At 41.0% G+C, this 16,267-nt stretch overlaps 1 protein-coding gene across 2 annotated transcripts; it reads left to right on the top strand.

Moving 5' to 3' along the window:
- The first annotated feature begins 311 nt into the window (after positions 1-311).
- Positions 312-5,663, top strand: rbbp4 (retinoblastoma binding protein 4). 2 transcript variants are annotated; one of them, XM_083925167.1, is made up of 12 exons: positions 312-455; positions 1,024-1,171; positions 1,287-1,432; positions 1,693-1,866; positions 2,045-2,160; positions 2,264-2,424; positions 2,538-2,664; positions 2,809-2,886; positions 3,207-3,283; positions 3,388-3,445; positions 3,557-3,667; positions 4,751-5,663. In XM_083925167.1, the coding sequence occupies exons 1-12, from the start codon at positions 440-442 to the stop codon at positions 4,811-4,813; spliced, it is 1,275 nt and encodes a 424-aa protein (XP_083781293.1). In that variant the 5' UTR covers positions 312-439; the 3' UTR covers positions 4,814-5,663. The 2 variants fall into 2 exon arrangements, with proteins under 2 accessions (XP_083781293.1, XP_083781292.1); XM_083925166.1 differs by having other exon boundaries at positions 1,021-1,171.
- The last annotated feature ends 10,604 nt before the right edge of the window (positions 5,664-16,267 follow it).

Genomic DNA, 16,267 nt, shown 5'->3' with positions numbered 1-16,267 from the left:
ATTCATTCATTTTTTATGTTTTACTGTCTTGGTGCATTTTAATGTATGCTATTATTGCTTCTACATTTAGAAATGCATTTTTTTTGCATTGTGTGTACACATTTAAATATGTATGACTCTATTCAATAAATACATTTTAAAAACTTACAGTATGTCCTGCTGGCATCAGAGGGCCACCTGCTGCCCTCTGCTGGTAAGCACGAGCACAATAACGCTTGCGCACTGATACGGGGACGGCCCTCGCGCTTGGACAGAGCGCGCGAACGCACCCACGTCTCTTACACTGTAGCTAGTTAGCTGTTAGCCGTTAGCTCTGTGCCTTTTAACAGCACCGGGGTCCTGCCACACCGGAGGAGGATCAGAGTCGAGGCTTTCTGGCTCCGCATCTCAATCGTCATTAAGTCTCCGCGTGTACTATCAGCTACTCGAGGTTCCTGCGATGGCGGACAAGGAAGGTGAGCCGAAGTCTTTTATTCGGACATTCATGATCTGACATGTCTTAGCTCGCGCTAGCTGGTTGGCTAGCTTGGGTAGCAGCTAGCTGCCGTACTCAGTCATAACAATAGTCGGGTGCGTTTTCATTGTGTAAGCGGCACCAGCCTAAGTTTCAGGTTGCAGATATTGTTTTCACACCAGTGGGTTTTGTCTACTGTAACGTTATATGTCACCACAGTCGCAAGTGTGGCCGCAGAGACATATTTTAATATGTAACACACGTTAACACTAGCAAGAGCGTAATCATGATAGCCTGGTAAGCTAACGGTGATCTGGAAGCATACACTCATACTAAGTTACTACATAGTGAACACTGGTCTTCGAAGACAACCTTTAACATCTGCTGATCAAGTGTCATAACATTGGCTATCATTGATGTGTTAACTGAAGCTGAGATAAAATAGTTTCCCTAATATTAAAGTGGCACTCAGTTAATGTCAGCCATAGACTCATCTTTCAGTTTGATGGATACTTGTTCCACAACCATTTCAGTTTTAATTTACTTCACTGTGTGTCCTCTCGCAGCAGGAGCATTTGATGATGCGGTTGAGGAGAGGGTGATAAATGAGGAGTACAAGATCTGGAAGAAAAACACTCCTTTCCTGTATGACCTGGTTATGACCCACGCGTTGGAGTGGCCCAGTCTTACCGCTCAGTGGCTGCCCGATGTCTCCAGGTACATGCCGTTACACACTGGACCATCAGTAATTCTTACACACACCAACATGCATTATTTCACTAAGTGTGAATTACTTAATGATGTTGCTTCTTTTTTTTCTTGTCCGTACCAGGCCAGAGGGGAAGGATTACAGTGTGCACAGGCTGGTGTTGGGCACTCACACGTCTGATGAGCAGAATCACCTGGTTATTGCCAGCGTTCAGCTTCCAAATGATGACGCCCAGTTTGAAGCCTCGCATTATGACAGTGAAAAAGGAGGTGGGAGACCTGTACAGTCACATTCCAAATAAGTGTAAAGCGATGGATAACATGCACACAGCTAATTATAATAATAATAAAATAATAATAATAATGGAATGAATAATAGAATAGTTCTATTCTGAAGCCATTCAATTAAAAAAGTGTGACACTTCTAGGTGTTCAAAACCTCAGCAAGCATTTAAATGAACATATTTTACCGAAAAGTATGTATTGCCTCCATATTGTGTCTGTAAACATATCATTGTATTTCCCTGCAGAATTCGGAGGCTTTGGTTCAGTAAGCGGCAAGATCGAGATAGAAATCAAGATCAACCATGAAGGAGAGGTGAACCGTGCCCGCTACATGCCCCAGAACCCCTGCATCATCGCCACCAAGACCCCCACCTCAGAAGTGCTGGTGTTTGACTACACCAAGCACCCGTCCAAGCCAGGTACATACATTACACAGAACACAAGACACTGCCTGTCTGTCAGTAAAGTAAGCTTACTGGACCTTCTGTAGGAACTTTTGACCTACTGAAGTATTTTTGTTTAATCACATAGCTGCAAGTGTATGCTGTTAACGCTGTGAAAGAAATAGACAATGTGCATTAATTTCATTGCACACAGATGCTTCTGGAGAGTGTCATCCTGATCTGCGTCTCAGAGGACATCAGAAAGAAGGCTACGGCCTCTCCTGGAATCCAAATCTGTCTGGATCCCTCCTTAGTGCTTCAGATGACCATGTAAGATAAAAGTCAGGTTTCATTGCTGTATTATTAAATATCTTCCCACATTTTGGAAGTTTTTTATTGGGTCACTAAATGTGCTTTTATCTGTTGTCTGTAGACAATCTGCCTTTGGGACATAAGTGCTGTGCCAAAGGAGGGGAAAATAGTAGAGGCGAAGACAATCTTCACTGGTCACACTGCTGTGGTGGAAGATGTCTCCTGGCACTTGCTTCACGAGTCACTCTTTGGATCTGTAGCAGATGACCAGAAGCTCATGATGTAAGACTCTTGATAATAAGTCACATCTGGTAGGAAGATGAAACGGTTCACCTGAAAAGTTATGCGATCTTGTATCTTCACAGTCAATGAATATTTGTCATTTTTCAACTCAGTTGGGATACTCGTTCGAACAACACCTCCAAACCCAGCCATGCAGTAGACGCCCACACAGCAGAGGTCAACTGTTTATCATTCAACCCTTACAGCGAGTTCATCCTGGCCTCTGGCTCTGCAGACAAGGTAATGCAATATTCTACTACATCTTAGTTGTCATTCATTTAATTTACAGCATGGCATGAAACTCTTGAATTTGTCTGCATTGAATATGTTTTTGACTGAATAAATACTGACTATCATTACTGTTTTGTAACTCTTCGCTCACAGACTGTGGCTCTTTGGGACTTGAGAAACCTGAAACTGAAGCTGCATTCCTTTGAGTCACACAAGGATGAGATCTTCCAGGTAGGATATTTATAACTCATGGAATTTTATTACAATAATTGAATAATGATAGCAGGGTGTCTCCTGTGCAAGTCTGTTCTGTTTCAAAGACAATGGATGAATTAGGGTCACAATGATCTCTTAAAGTTTTCCTGGTGCTTCAAGAATTTCTGATGTATAAGTCAAAAAGTTATACTAAATTCAAAAAGTCCACACTTGCCAAGCAAAAACATGTACACTGAGATAGAATGATCCTGGCAAAATATTCAGACTTTCAATATTGAACATCTGTGTTGCTACTCAGTTTGATCTAATTTGAGTTCTCCGACTGACTCTTTCAGGTTCAGTGGTCACCTCATAATGAAACCATACTGGCATCCAGTGGAACAGACCGCCGCCTCAACGTCTGGGACCTCAGGTAAACAACTATAGTTTGTAGACGTGGGGATAGCCGTGCTATAACATTGTTTGGTACAAAGTTCAACTATTCTGTCCATTTATTTATTTATTTATTTTTTGTAGTAAAATTGGAGAGGAGCAGTCACCAGAAGATGCAGAGGATGGTCCACCGGAGCTATTGGTGAGTCCCATTGAATCCTGCTGAACTTTGTAAGATGAGATTGTTTATTATATTGGTAACATCAGTTTGTTCCATAGCAATTAAAATGATGGCTTTTCTTCTATCTACTAGTTTATCCATGGAGGCCACACAGCCAAGATCTCTGACTTCTCCTGGAACCCAAATGAGCCCTGGGTCATCTGCTCAGTGTCTGAAGACAACATCATGCAAGTTTGGCAAATGGTAAGACGGCCGAAACCACTACTACGTTAGCGACGGACAGTCGTAGAGCATTATTCCTTCCGCGACTCACCAAGCGGACTGTACGTCCGTAGCACTAGTTATCTTGTGTCCCACACCATTGGCCTCAGTCGGCCCTCATTGGCTGTTTTTTTGGCTGATTTAGCATGTTGAAGCCCATCTGTGAGAAATATCACTCTGATTGGCTGTTAAGCCAATGCATAAAAGGAGAAACAGCATTGAGTTAAGTAAACAAATGGCTAAAGTCAAGAGGCTGTCTGATCAAAAACAAGGTTATTTATTTATTTTTTTCATCATCTAGCTCAAGGGCAGAAAACAATCGTAATTGTCTGTTATAGGTCGCTCGTGCACAGTAGATATGATTTGTTCTTACAACATTGGTTTGTGTTGTTAATGTGCTAGTATCTTGAGCCGTCCTGTTGATGTTGTTCAAGTGCAACTTTTTTGGGCAAAACGCAGGCGATATGAGGTAGCACAACAGTTGGCCTTCGTTGCTAGTAGTAGAAGCTTCTTGTAGTAGAAGTTATTTGATGTTGGGTTGGTGTCTCTGGACCTTTTTAAGGGGAATTATTTTTCCTCAGACAGTAGAACAAAGCAAATTTTGCAGGCGTCTCTTCTCTCAGGATTCTGTGTCTCTTACCAAAACTATAACTTGTGGATCAGAGTAAGCAACAATGAATTTGCAGGGAAAGTTTGTGTGATGGGAAGTTCCTGACACAGATCGATTTTTGATATATCATTTGGAGGGACTCTTGTCAGGGCAAGATGAGGAGACAGGAGAGAGGAATGGTAAGTGTACTAACCCAGTTGTGCGTATACTTCCTTTACCTTGTGCTACTTTTGATATACTATAAAATGTCTGTCTTTCCTGTAGCCTTGTACTGTGATACATATCAGAAAAGCTAGCAGTTAAGCCTGTAGTATTGTCTTGTAAACAATTTGGCTCTCTGAAAGCTAATTAGTTAAATACTTAATTTTTTAGCTTGTCCTGAAATCCAAAAGTCATAAATACATCTTAGGAACCTGACAGTATGTGGCTGAATGACACGCTGATTATCCTTTTAGGCTGAGAACATCTACAACGATGAAGACCCAGAGGGTTCAACAGACCCTGAGGCCACAGCGTAACTCCTCTGCCTGCTGTGTGTCTTAACCTACAACCTCATCACAAACTGCCACCTCTGTACATCCATGCAGCTACTTCTTTCCATCTTCCTTTCTCTACTTTACCCTGGGAGGTTGTTTGCTGTAAATCATTGTAAATACAAGGAAGCAAATCATCATGTAAACCTTTTTGAATACTCACAGCGATGAACTCTCCTCTTACTGAGTAACTTATTGCCGGAAGAATCTCACTCTTTTTCTTTTTTTTTTCTTTTTTTTTCTCGGACTGCATATACAAGATATATTTTTGTAAACAGATTGGCTCTCCCTCGTACACTGAAATGTTTAAGAAAAGGCTTGTTCACTAATCAAATAAATGCTTTTCTAGAGCCTAAGATGATCGTTCTGTCAGCCCAAACAATTAGTAATTTGTGATAACCTGCTGTTACAGAGTGTAAGCAGCTCCGTCTGCACATGTTGGAAATGATGAAGGAAAAAAAACATGTTTTAAGTAAAAATGCAGCCCAGATTTTTTTAAAAATATAAACAGAATAGCGACAGTTACTCTTGACTTTTATAGAGGTTGTTTGCAGACTAGCTTATCGTCCTAAAAATGTCTCCTATTTTCCTTCCTTCAGTCTGGGCCTCACTTAATTATTCTGGACACTGATTTTTCACACCAGCTGCTTCTGAAATTACAATAAATTAAAAATATCTGTTTGGACTGTCCATTTGTGTTCCCACCTCTGCTCACCTTAGTCATACAGTAATCATTTAAATGTTGTTGTGATAGATTAGTGGTTGAACTTTTTCTATGTTCAATATTTTGTAATTGTACAGTGAGTGCATTCTTAATAAAATGTGTTTCATTGGTCTTTGGATCTGTTTGCTAATATGAATGGTACTTACATAATGTATTAATACGATTAGTGTCTTTGGAAGAATTTTCAAACAACCATAAATAATCCTCTTAGGTGGTTATCCCTCATGACATTTTTCTCAGACCTATTTATGTGTCTGTGTGGAGCTAACTCTCACTCTATTACACTGTGTCCCACTGTTTAGGTCTTCAGCCATGTTGCCCTTATAAGTACATGAACCCCTCTCTACTCATCATGCAGAGACATTAACTCGTCAGTCGCACTTGGATTACAACGAACACAAAGCCTTTATTCATAACAAAAACCTTTCTACAATCTGTAGTGCAGTTAATCTTCAGACTGGTCTATAAAAAAACTTAGGTCAACTTTTTTTTTCTTTTAACAGCATGTCTTATAGTGTGTGCAAAGTGCATTAACTGATTCATTGAACTTGGAATTCACTATGTTGCAGATAAAAATGAATGATCTGTTATTAACTCACTCAGTGTTTCTTTTATCAATAACATACACTCAGGTCTCCTCCTCGTTGTCACTCTTGTTATGGTCCTCAATGGCGGCCCTGTAAGAGAAACATTTCAGTTAGAGCTGTTCCCTTCTATATGTGTATTTTGTTTTGTTATGTGTTTCCAGAAGAGAGGCACAACTCACCTGTAAAGGAGTAGTTGTTTGGTTAGCCGGTCTCTCAGCTCCCCTATCTCTTTGGTTTTTCTCTTCTGGATCGTCAACTCTGTCTTTAGCTCTCTGCTTCTGTCCTCCAGACAGCACACTGTCTCCTGTAAGAAGGGCATAGCGTTATTGCTTCGTGTATCAGGTGACCCTTCATTTTACTGATGCACAGTTAATTTCCTTTAATTTTCTGTCTTCCTTTCCATCTTCAAGTTTTACACCCACTCTCCACACCGGACAGCTTGCTTACCTTGTACTGCCCAACATCCTCTCTTCTCTGTATGTGAATTAGTTTAATTTTCTCCTCCAAGCAAGCCCTCTGGAGATTCAGTTTTTGGATCTCCTCCTTTAGGGGTCTCAGCTGGGCCCTCAGGTCCTGGGCCTGCTCTTTGGCTTTCACCAGTGCGTCGGCTGTTGCCTCCCTCCTCTTCAGCAATGTGAGCAAAATGGGTTCATACCTTGCCAAGACAACCATTTACAGTTTAATTTAAAACATACATTTAATAAAACACTAAAGGTCTGTGTAGACCAAATAAAAACATTTTAAACATGATTTTTAGTCAGTCAAAACCAGTATTAGACGGTGACAGAACCTGTCTTCCAGCGCTTTCAGCCCCCCCTGTAGATATTGCTGTATGTCCCCACAGGAGTGCCTCCTGCATTGGGTCAGCTCGTCCTGGGTGTTAGAGGTCTGACTGGACCTCTGGGCATGAAACTCTGCTTGTAGGTCTAATAGCTGTTGTTTCTGCGCTTCCCTGAGCTGGGAGCCCTCTTCTGCCAGCTGAAGCACCAGCGACTGCAGCTTCTCCTGGAAGATGGGAAGAAAGTGATATTTACATCCAGGTTTCCTCTGAAATGTGATCAACAGATGAAGATTTTTCTTGAGGAGTTTCTTACCTCTTCTCTCTTCAGCAGCTCAACCTCACGGTGCTGGGCGTTCAGTGCGGCCTGGTTGTGAGCACAGTCCCTAGCCATGGCAAACAACCTCCTCTTCAGCTTTCTAAGCTCCTCGTGCAGCCCCTGTCTCTCCAAGTTCACCTTCCACAGCTTCCTCTCCTCCTCTGCTCTCTCCTCCCTGAGGCTCTGAATTTCTTTCTTCCTCTCCTCTCTTCTCCCCTCTTCCTCCTTTTTCAGTGCATCCATCAGCTCTGCCATCTTGCTATCAATTCGCTCCTCTGACTCCTCTTCCTCTTCAGTGCTCACCTCTTCTTCCTTTTTATGTTTATTCCCTCTCAACTCCAGCACCTCCGTAAGCAGTTCCTTCCTCCTCTTCTCTAACCACTGTACCTCCTCTATGCACTTCTCCATCTGAGACCCTATTGCGCCTAGTTCAGATCCCAGTTTAATGGTGTCCATCTTGAGCTCCTGTCTCTCTTCAGCTGGCAATTCAGTTTCATCTACTTCAGTCCCAGTTGCGTCACCCTTCGTGTATATGCCTTCATTAGTAGACATATATTCGGTCTTTGTCGCCTTACAGTCCATGGGATCATTTTCTGTATTTAATGGCATTGATGGCCCTGGAAACCCGAACTGAGGACCAAGAACCCCCTGGTCTTGCCATTCCAGTGTGGCCATTGAGAAGCAACCCATGTTTTCACAGCTAAGCACAGGATTATGCTGGATTCCATTTGTTGCTGAACCCACTGACTCCTCCTTTGCACTTTCCTCTCCCCCCGCGTATTGACCAGCCCAGGATTCTAATTGCATCGGATGGATCTCCAATTTCATTGGTTTCTCTTGCTGAACTGGCACCAGTGTTGTACCCCTGTAAAGATGAGGATTCTTCCTGATGTGTACATATTCTTGGCTTGCATCTGTAGCCCAGCCTTGCGGCTCAAAGTCCATCCCGGACTCTTCCATACAGCCCTCCAGCATGGCCAGCATCCCCAACAGCTGACCCTCATACTCCACCATGGTTTCACTCAGTTTGTTTCCTGCTGAAGTGAGAGGCATTTCTTTTTGGCAAGAAGCTTCTGTGGTCATTCCACAGCTGTTAATGATGGTACCCACGCCTTGCGACTGGTCTTGTGCTGGCTGCTCTTCTGTTCCAGCCCCATCCATGTGTACATCAATGTAGCTTGTAGAAAGATATGCTTGGGGAGAAATACTTTTTTGTCCATAACTCTCCATTTTGTCTTCCTCTTTGCTGTGGCTATGAGTTGTTTCAGTCAGGCTTGCTTCATTGTAACTTGCTGAGAAGTGAGAACCAAATGGGATTCCAGTGAGTTCCTCACAGCTTTTCAGCAGGTCATCCATATCCTGTAAGTATGGCTTGATTAAAGCTGATTGATTCAGCTGTGGTCCTGTGAAGGTGAGTCCAGATCGTGTCGGGTTGCACTCTCTTTGGTCAATGAGTGTTCTGTCTGAATCCCCATCATCTTCTTTAATGAAGAGAGGCACGAACCCAGTAGAAGAATCGTCCTCCATAGGTTTAGCCCAATTCTTGTAGCTACTTCTGATGTAGAAGTCTCCTTTAGTACTGTCTCATCCCCTGACAAAAGCACATGAATAGGTTAGACAGCCTAGCTAATGCATATTAAACATGATAGCTCTTTTTGCCAGTCATGTTACATGTCACAAATACTAGGCCTGGCAAGCACTGATGAGATGTCAACAGAGGAGTCTGGTCAATATTTTGGCCAGACGTCTATGTCAGTTCTGCTGATGTCATTAGCACATGCAGATATGTTGAGCTGGGCAAGGGGGCAGTTTAGCAATGGGTATAATACCAGCAGCTGTCCCGCAAGGCTAGATGCCCTAGGCACCAACTGACTGCTGGGCAATGGCACAAACCTCAAACTAAGCCCACTCATGTAGTCACCTGAGCACTACAGCACAATTTACATAAACACATACAAAAGGCTCTCGTCTGAAGCTCCAACAAGTGGCATTACACAGATTACATTAGGGAGCAGGTTATCATAACATGTCATTGTGTCGATGGATGGGCATTTGCACTCTCCCTTGGTGAGCAATGTAGCTGTAATTTCACCCTTTGAGGTGTTTGCCAAGACTGGCCAGAGACTCCCAGAGAGTAAATTGATCAAATTGACCCAATACTGTCATCGCCAGAGACATGTAGAAAGGGCATGGAAGAAAAGTGTGACATTCATTTCATAGCTGCCGATTCCTCCCGAAAACCTTCTCAACCAGAATTCAGGACGCAGCTCTAGTGTTTCGGTGTTAAACATCTTTATACAAATAATGTTGAGTGCTTAAATGTACAAGACTGCACAATGCTGTTCTATGCATGAATGACTAAAGCCCTGGGGAAGTCACCAGCTGTCTTGCTGCAGGACGGACAAGTCACATTCCTTTAGACCACCACCACCCAAAGACAGCACTGGTCTATATTTGTTGAGCATTCTGAACGCTCATTAAACAGAAAAAAAAGTATTTCTTTTAAATCTAATGTGATACACTGTTAGTTTTTTTAACCGCTAAATTGAGCGTTAATTATCTGGACGTTTTAAGCGGGCGTGACTTGTTAGTGTTTGGATTTTTCAAAGGAGTGTCCATTCAAATTTGATCAACATCACTGACAAACCATCATGTAAACAGGAAATGTAATTGTACTTACCTCTATGTTTATGTTTGTTTCTTCGTCTCGTATGCGTTATTCTCAGGTTGAATCTGTTAGAAATTAGCTGAGGTTCAAGCACAGAGCAAAAAGTGAGCGGGAGCAGTGTGTGAGGATGAACTTAGAGAGGCGGGGGGGGGGGAGTAAAGTCAGTTGACCCAGCCTCCTCTCTCTCTCTCTCTCTCTCTTTCTCTCTCTCTCTCTCTCTCTCTCTCTCTCTCTCTCTCTCTCTCTCTCTCTCTCTCTCTCTCTCTCTCTCTCTCTCTCTCCCTCTCAGTCATTGTGCTGCTATGTGTGACCATGACTACCTCGATTCTGTTTCGGTTTATTAATAAACACTGGGCTGGCAGAAAGAGGTGCTGCAGCAGGCTGTTTTAACCCTAGAGACATAAAGGATTTGCCAAAACTGTGCCTCTAAGAAGTGCACTAAACACCTGGTAGCCATATGCAATTTTCATATCAGTATCATTTTATCTAAGTTTAAGGATATAAAAGGACCTCACAACAACCTCTTTGTAAGGTTAAAGTATATGTATTGTTGAACACTTTACAGTATTGCAGTCATTTATGATTCAACTGAAGGTCAAACTGTAATAGAAACTACAAGTTGATAATTAACCGGGTGAATGTTTCATTAGTTTTAATAAACGTTTGGAGAGATCATCACTTTTTGAATCAGCAGAAATTGTTGCACACAAAGTCTCTAGTTTTTACCTTTATAATGCCAGATTGACTGGTGGAGTTACAGCTGGATGCATTTATTATGACTGTTGAAAGGTGGGTGTGTGTGGAGGGTTTATGGTGAGTGTTTGTGTGTCTGTGTGTGTGTGTGTGTGTGTGTGTGTGTGTGTGTGTGTGTGTGTGTGTGTGTGTGTGTGTGTGTGTGTGTGTGTGTGTGTGTGTGTGTGTGTGTGTGTGTGTGTGTTTATGATGAAAGAGAACATGGCTCCAGGATTCCAACCGTGCCTCCTCATTATCGAGTCTTAAAACTCTTTAAATAGCACCCCTCCGTTTTCTGAGCGCTTCCCATGGGAGGATTGGTTTTCGCCTAAACTTGTGACCCCAACAATGGACCACAGGTGGTTTTCTGTAGTCTGAGGAGAGGGCAGAAAGCATGACACATGAAAAGACGTGGCAGATGTATTAAAAAGAGAACTAATTCCAGAGATAAAAGAACGATGGATATAGTGAAGTGGTGATAAAGACAGATTGTTGAAAGACAGATTTCGGTGTGCCCTGAATCTTGAGCAGTCATGACAGTTTATCATTCATTTAATGTATGGGTTGTATTTTTCCCCCTTACTTTTCATATTTCATACCTTTCATTACACACTAATTTGGAGTATTTCTCAAAATATAGGAACACATTACAGTCAGACACCACTAGGTGGCCTCACTGCTTAATATATACTCATCTCATCCTAAGCTTGACGTAAAAGGAAATGTTGAGTGTATAACTTTCAACAGCCACTTTTGTTAAGAAACTTTTTCAACCTCTCAAACCAGTGTTTCTGTTCAGAAATTAATTTTACAGTCATGGTTTAACTGTAAATACAGGATTGAAGCACTTATATCACCAGCAATATCTAGATTTGTTTTAGAAGATAAATGGAAGACATTATACAAGTTTACTTTAACGCAGTGGATAACTTTTCACACTCTTTTCTCTGCGTTTGTCTAACTTGTTATATTCTTTTTTTTTGTCACTGAAGGCAAATTTCTGCTTTACGAAGGAATATAGAGGTGGAAAGAAGATGATAGATGCATGTTTAGTCGTCTGTGCTATAAAATGAACAAATCTGAACCTCGTTTACTGCAAATCACACTTTAGAGAACTTACATGACCGTTTTTACTCCTTTGCAGTTAACACCCTATGAAATAATGATGTAATTCCTTTGAGATTCTGATTCAGTGTTTCCATGACAAGGTTAGATCCCTTGTGCTCAAGAAAATATGTAATGTTTATCGAATTCACCCTTGTTGGACACCGTGACTCTGTTTTGGCAAATCTAGGCTTTGGGAGAGAGAGATGGCAATTTACATGAAGTTATATCAAGGGATTAAATCTTTCAACATGCTGTTCGACCCTGTTATGCTAATACACACCCACATAGCCACTAGGATCTACAGAGAGACTTTGAGGCTCTCCCTCACTTGTCTGCCATAAAAATCATAATTATTCAGTCTCATGTATGTCTTCTGCTTTGTAGTGGATGGACATGTCATCAATGTGTTTGTGTGTGTGCGTGTGTGTGTGTGTGTGTGGGGGGGGGGGTATAGAGTAGGAAAAGGGGGAAACCAAATATTTAAGGGGGCGTTATGGTTGAGGACTGAATATCCCACTGAGATAGGCCATATGCTGGACATTCATTTGGACTGGTCTGGTCTATTACTGTCTGTTCTAATCTGCAGCGCTGTCCAAACTCACCAGAACATCCTGTCAGTGTGTCCTCCTCTTACTCCTGTTTCTCATCTCTTTCCATCCTTTAATCTGCCCCGCAAACAGCGATAAGGCATCACTATCCAGATAAAGATGAAATCAATTTTATTTATTTCCCTTTGTGGTGATGTGAAACACACAGGGTTTCTTACAGTGATATTTCACATTTCAAAACTTTTTTTGCCATTTGGGGCAGGCAGCCCATTATTACTCGCCTCAAATTTGGACTTTGCAGAACAGTATTGTATTGTTCACTAAAATCTTTTCTGGGATTATCTGTGTGTTTTGACTGGTGAACACCAAGTGCCTCTCTATAGTACACATCCCATTCAAAATAGAATGTGCATTTGGTCTATTGTTTGCTCTAAAAAAATTCATGAATAGTTTGGGGAAAGGAACCCTTAAAATTCATCTGAAAGCATTCCCTTATGGGTGGTCCAATTCTGGTTGGTCCCATTCTAGTTGCACTGGTTTTATTCAATTTTGGTGGTCCCACCACACTTGGCCTTTAGGGATTTTTTTTCCATGACTGATTTTGAAATAAAGTACGGTTAAGACATTGGTGCCTAAGATGTGGCAATAAAAATATAAGTAGCACACATCTAACACCAAACAAACCACTGTAGTTATACTAGTACCTCAACGGTTTTATTGAAAAAATAATTTGATATAGATGACATTCCAGTGGACAAAACATGGCTGAATAGAATATATGACCCAAGTTTAGCCAAAATAGTAGCAGCCGCTGTTGTTTTTTTATAGATGCATAACATTTGCACATAATCCATTTTTTTTTGGGGGGGGGGTTGAAGGAGCACAATTATAAAATCTGAAATGTTCAAAAAACAATTTATACATGTGATTAAACAAACATCTGTAGATTGGAAAAATAGACCCTCAAAATTCAGTCTTTAGGAAAAGTTTAGACATGTTTATACAAGATACATGTTCAAAACGTCATAATACTGACATTGCTCTTGGACTGCTGTTCTATTCACAATGCAGTAAAACACAATGAAGAACAAAACCCAAGCAACTTTTTTTTACTTGGTCTGGGATTTTGACCTGATAACAAATTTACTTTTCCAAACTTTAACTTCTGTTCTCTCACTCACTGTTGTTTCCTGTCGTCTGTCATGCCGTGCCTCATAAAGCATTGTCTCACTATGGCTAAGTGTGTTTTAATGACAGTGACCTTAACGGGTGTTTATTTTAAAGAGAGTGTCTCTGCTTCATAATTGTCAGGAACCATCTTCTTACTGTCGTCAGCCACCCAGTGTTTGTACCAGTTGGCTTTTCATGGTCTTAAGGGACCACTTAATATAATGAAGTAGGGGCCCCATGTTCTTCTTCAGTGTGTTTTTCCACTGTTTCCGGATTAAGAATGTCCTCTATTTAAAGATGACAGACACACTTACCCTTAAAAAAAGACACAGAGCAGCTACAGCTTTTTCCCACAGCGCTTTGATTCTTTCTTTCTTTTTTTTATCTCACCCTTTTCAAACTATGATACTTCTCTTTTAAATCATAATGGAGTCTTTGTTTGGAAGTTTCAGTGTTAGGACAGACCCCATGTTTTTAAGTATTGAATCAACCGTTACTGGCAATTATTTATTGTTCAGTGAATCAACTTTATGCTTTAACACAGTCATAACCAGTTCCCGTGAAGGGACACTGCAGATGAAAACAGCTGATACGGAGAGATGAGCAGACAGAAATGAGATCACACGCTCAGTCAGTGAGGATCATACTGTGGGTTCAGTCATGGGAGACAGACTTTGTCTACAGAGTGAACATTGTCCACAGTTAAATCATTAGGAGATATTCAATGTTAATCCGTAAATATTTAACCTATAATATAATATTTAAAGCATAGACGGTAACAATATCATATCACGGTATATTTATCTTAAAGTACAAGTTTGAGGATCTTGATTTTTACTTGAGTATTTTCTTTTTATGCTACTTTATACTTCTACTCCACTACAATTCAGTGGGTAATATTGTGCTTTTCACTCCACTGCATTTATCTGATAACCTCAATTACTAGTTACTTCCCATTGATATGCATCGTAAACACACAGGCTTCACAGTGAAAGTTATAAACAAATACTTCTCTGTCCATTCACTGTTGAATTGCCTTTTTTCTGTGTCATTCTTTTGTTTTTTCAGAGTAGAAAGAGACATTGTGGTGGTGATTTAACCAGACTGAAATGATTACAAGAACAACAACAGGAGCGACGAAGAAGCACACAAAGTCCATGTAGCGGGCGCGCATGGAGTGTTGTGGCCGCACACTACACTCATAGGGCCAGTAAATATTCCTTTGCGGGCCAGATGTGCATGCATTGTATGATTATGTCAGAGCTGCTCTGCTGGTATCGCAGTATGAGTCAAAATCCATACCGCAGCCAAATTCATACCGTCTGTACCGTTTATACCGTACACCCCTACCATAGAGATTCGGTTTACATCAGTGTATTGGTGTTTGATCATGTGTTGAGCAAGCTGTGTATGAATAGTCATAATTCATTGTGGTTTTATTACTTATAAGAATTGATTTGTATCAGCAGTGGTGGGAGGATCAAGTGACTGCAGGGTCAGTGTCACCAGACTAAAATATGTCATAACCTATGGGATGGATTAAGATGAAATGTTCCACCAACATGCATGGTTACCTGGGGATGAAGTCTACAGACTTTGAGAATCTGCTGACTTTCCTTCTGACTTTTCCAACACCATTACATTGACATTTTGTGTTAGTTTTTTACGCAAACTATCTTGAAAGCCTTGTATTGCTATGTCATTCGGTACAGATATGCTATCTCATCCTGTATTACCACTACCAGGTTAAAGTTTTCACCTATCCTGTGAAATATCTAGTGCCTCAGTGAGGTTGACATTTATGTTTTTGAGTGAAATGTCTTGGCAACTATATAAATTTTGCACAGACTTACATGTCCCCCTCAGGATGAATTTCAATCACCGTGGGGATCCTTTATTTCCTCATCTAACACTATGATCACTTTAAAAAAGTTTAATGCTGACCAAATACCTGCAAAACTAATCATATTCCTGTAAGTGTTTTAATAGACTAAACTAAGATGTGTTTGTATTAGCTCCAAGCACCACTGTGTCTAAGTACAGTCTCAAAAAACTGCTAGCATTGCTGTGGACTCCAGGTCTTGTTTCAACATTAGTATACATGGCTCTCTCTTGGTTCCAGTAAGTACACCAACATATTATCCACCACACTAGTCAGTATAAATTGTAGCATTCCTCTGGTCTTACTCATCTCTCTCCAGTAGAGGCTGATGGCACTTTTAGCACAACCATCTATCATAAAGGCTCCAAGAGGACACCCTGTTCACCTGATGCTTGCTCTAAATCAATACATATAAAGCTTGGATGTAAAGTTAATGTTGTTAGTGCTATGAGTCATTGGCTGGTGTGTGCACATGTACAGTATATGCAGATGTGTCCATTTGAGACAATTAATGGTGTGATGCAAATGTGATACTATAGTAAATATTAAGATTGCTTCCTATAATAAAAGTCAAATGTGTTCTTGCACGCTCCCAAAAGCCTCAAAGTTACACTGCACAAATATGTTCTTAATCCTTTTTGTTTTCAGAAATGGCTCCACCAGAGAAAATCACCACTCTGTTTAGAGATCTCTTAATTAGATGTTGTGCTGGTGCCAATCCTGTTATTTTTATAAAGATTCGACAGAGGTCACCTCAGGTTTCCAGGCTCTGACGTCAGTGCCTGATTTAAAAAGCCCCCCCAGCCCCCTGGAGAGAGTGAAAACAGGCAGATAGTTTCTCTGCAAAAAGAGAGAGGGAGAAACAAAGAAAGAAGGAAAAATAGATGGTTGGATGCATGGATGGAAACTTGGGGCCTGTTTTTG

This window comes from Echiichthys vipera, assembly GCF_963691815.1.
Source record: "Echiichthys vipera genome assembly, chromosome: 13".
NCBI classification, from domain to species: domain Eukaryota; kingdom Metazoa; phylum Chordata; class Actinopteri; order Perciformes; family Trachinidae; genus Echiichthys; species Echiichthys vipera.
Note: the sequence above shows the minus strand (reverse complement) of the source record. Positions and strands in the feature narration are given on the sequence as shown.

Bases quoted from the DNA above. Each gene is read 5' to 3' on its own strand.
- rbbp4 (XM_083925166.1), top strand. The intron at 2,161-2,263 runs GTAAGATAAAAG...TGTTGTCTGTAG, and splicing joins TTAGTGCTTCAGATGACCAT to ACAATCTGCCTTTGGGACAT. The intron at 3,446-3,556 runs GTGAGTCCCATT...TCTATCTACTAG, and splicing joins ATGGTCCACCGGAGCTATTG to TTTATCCATGGAGGCCACAC.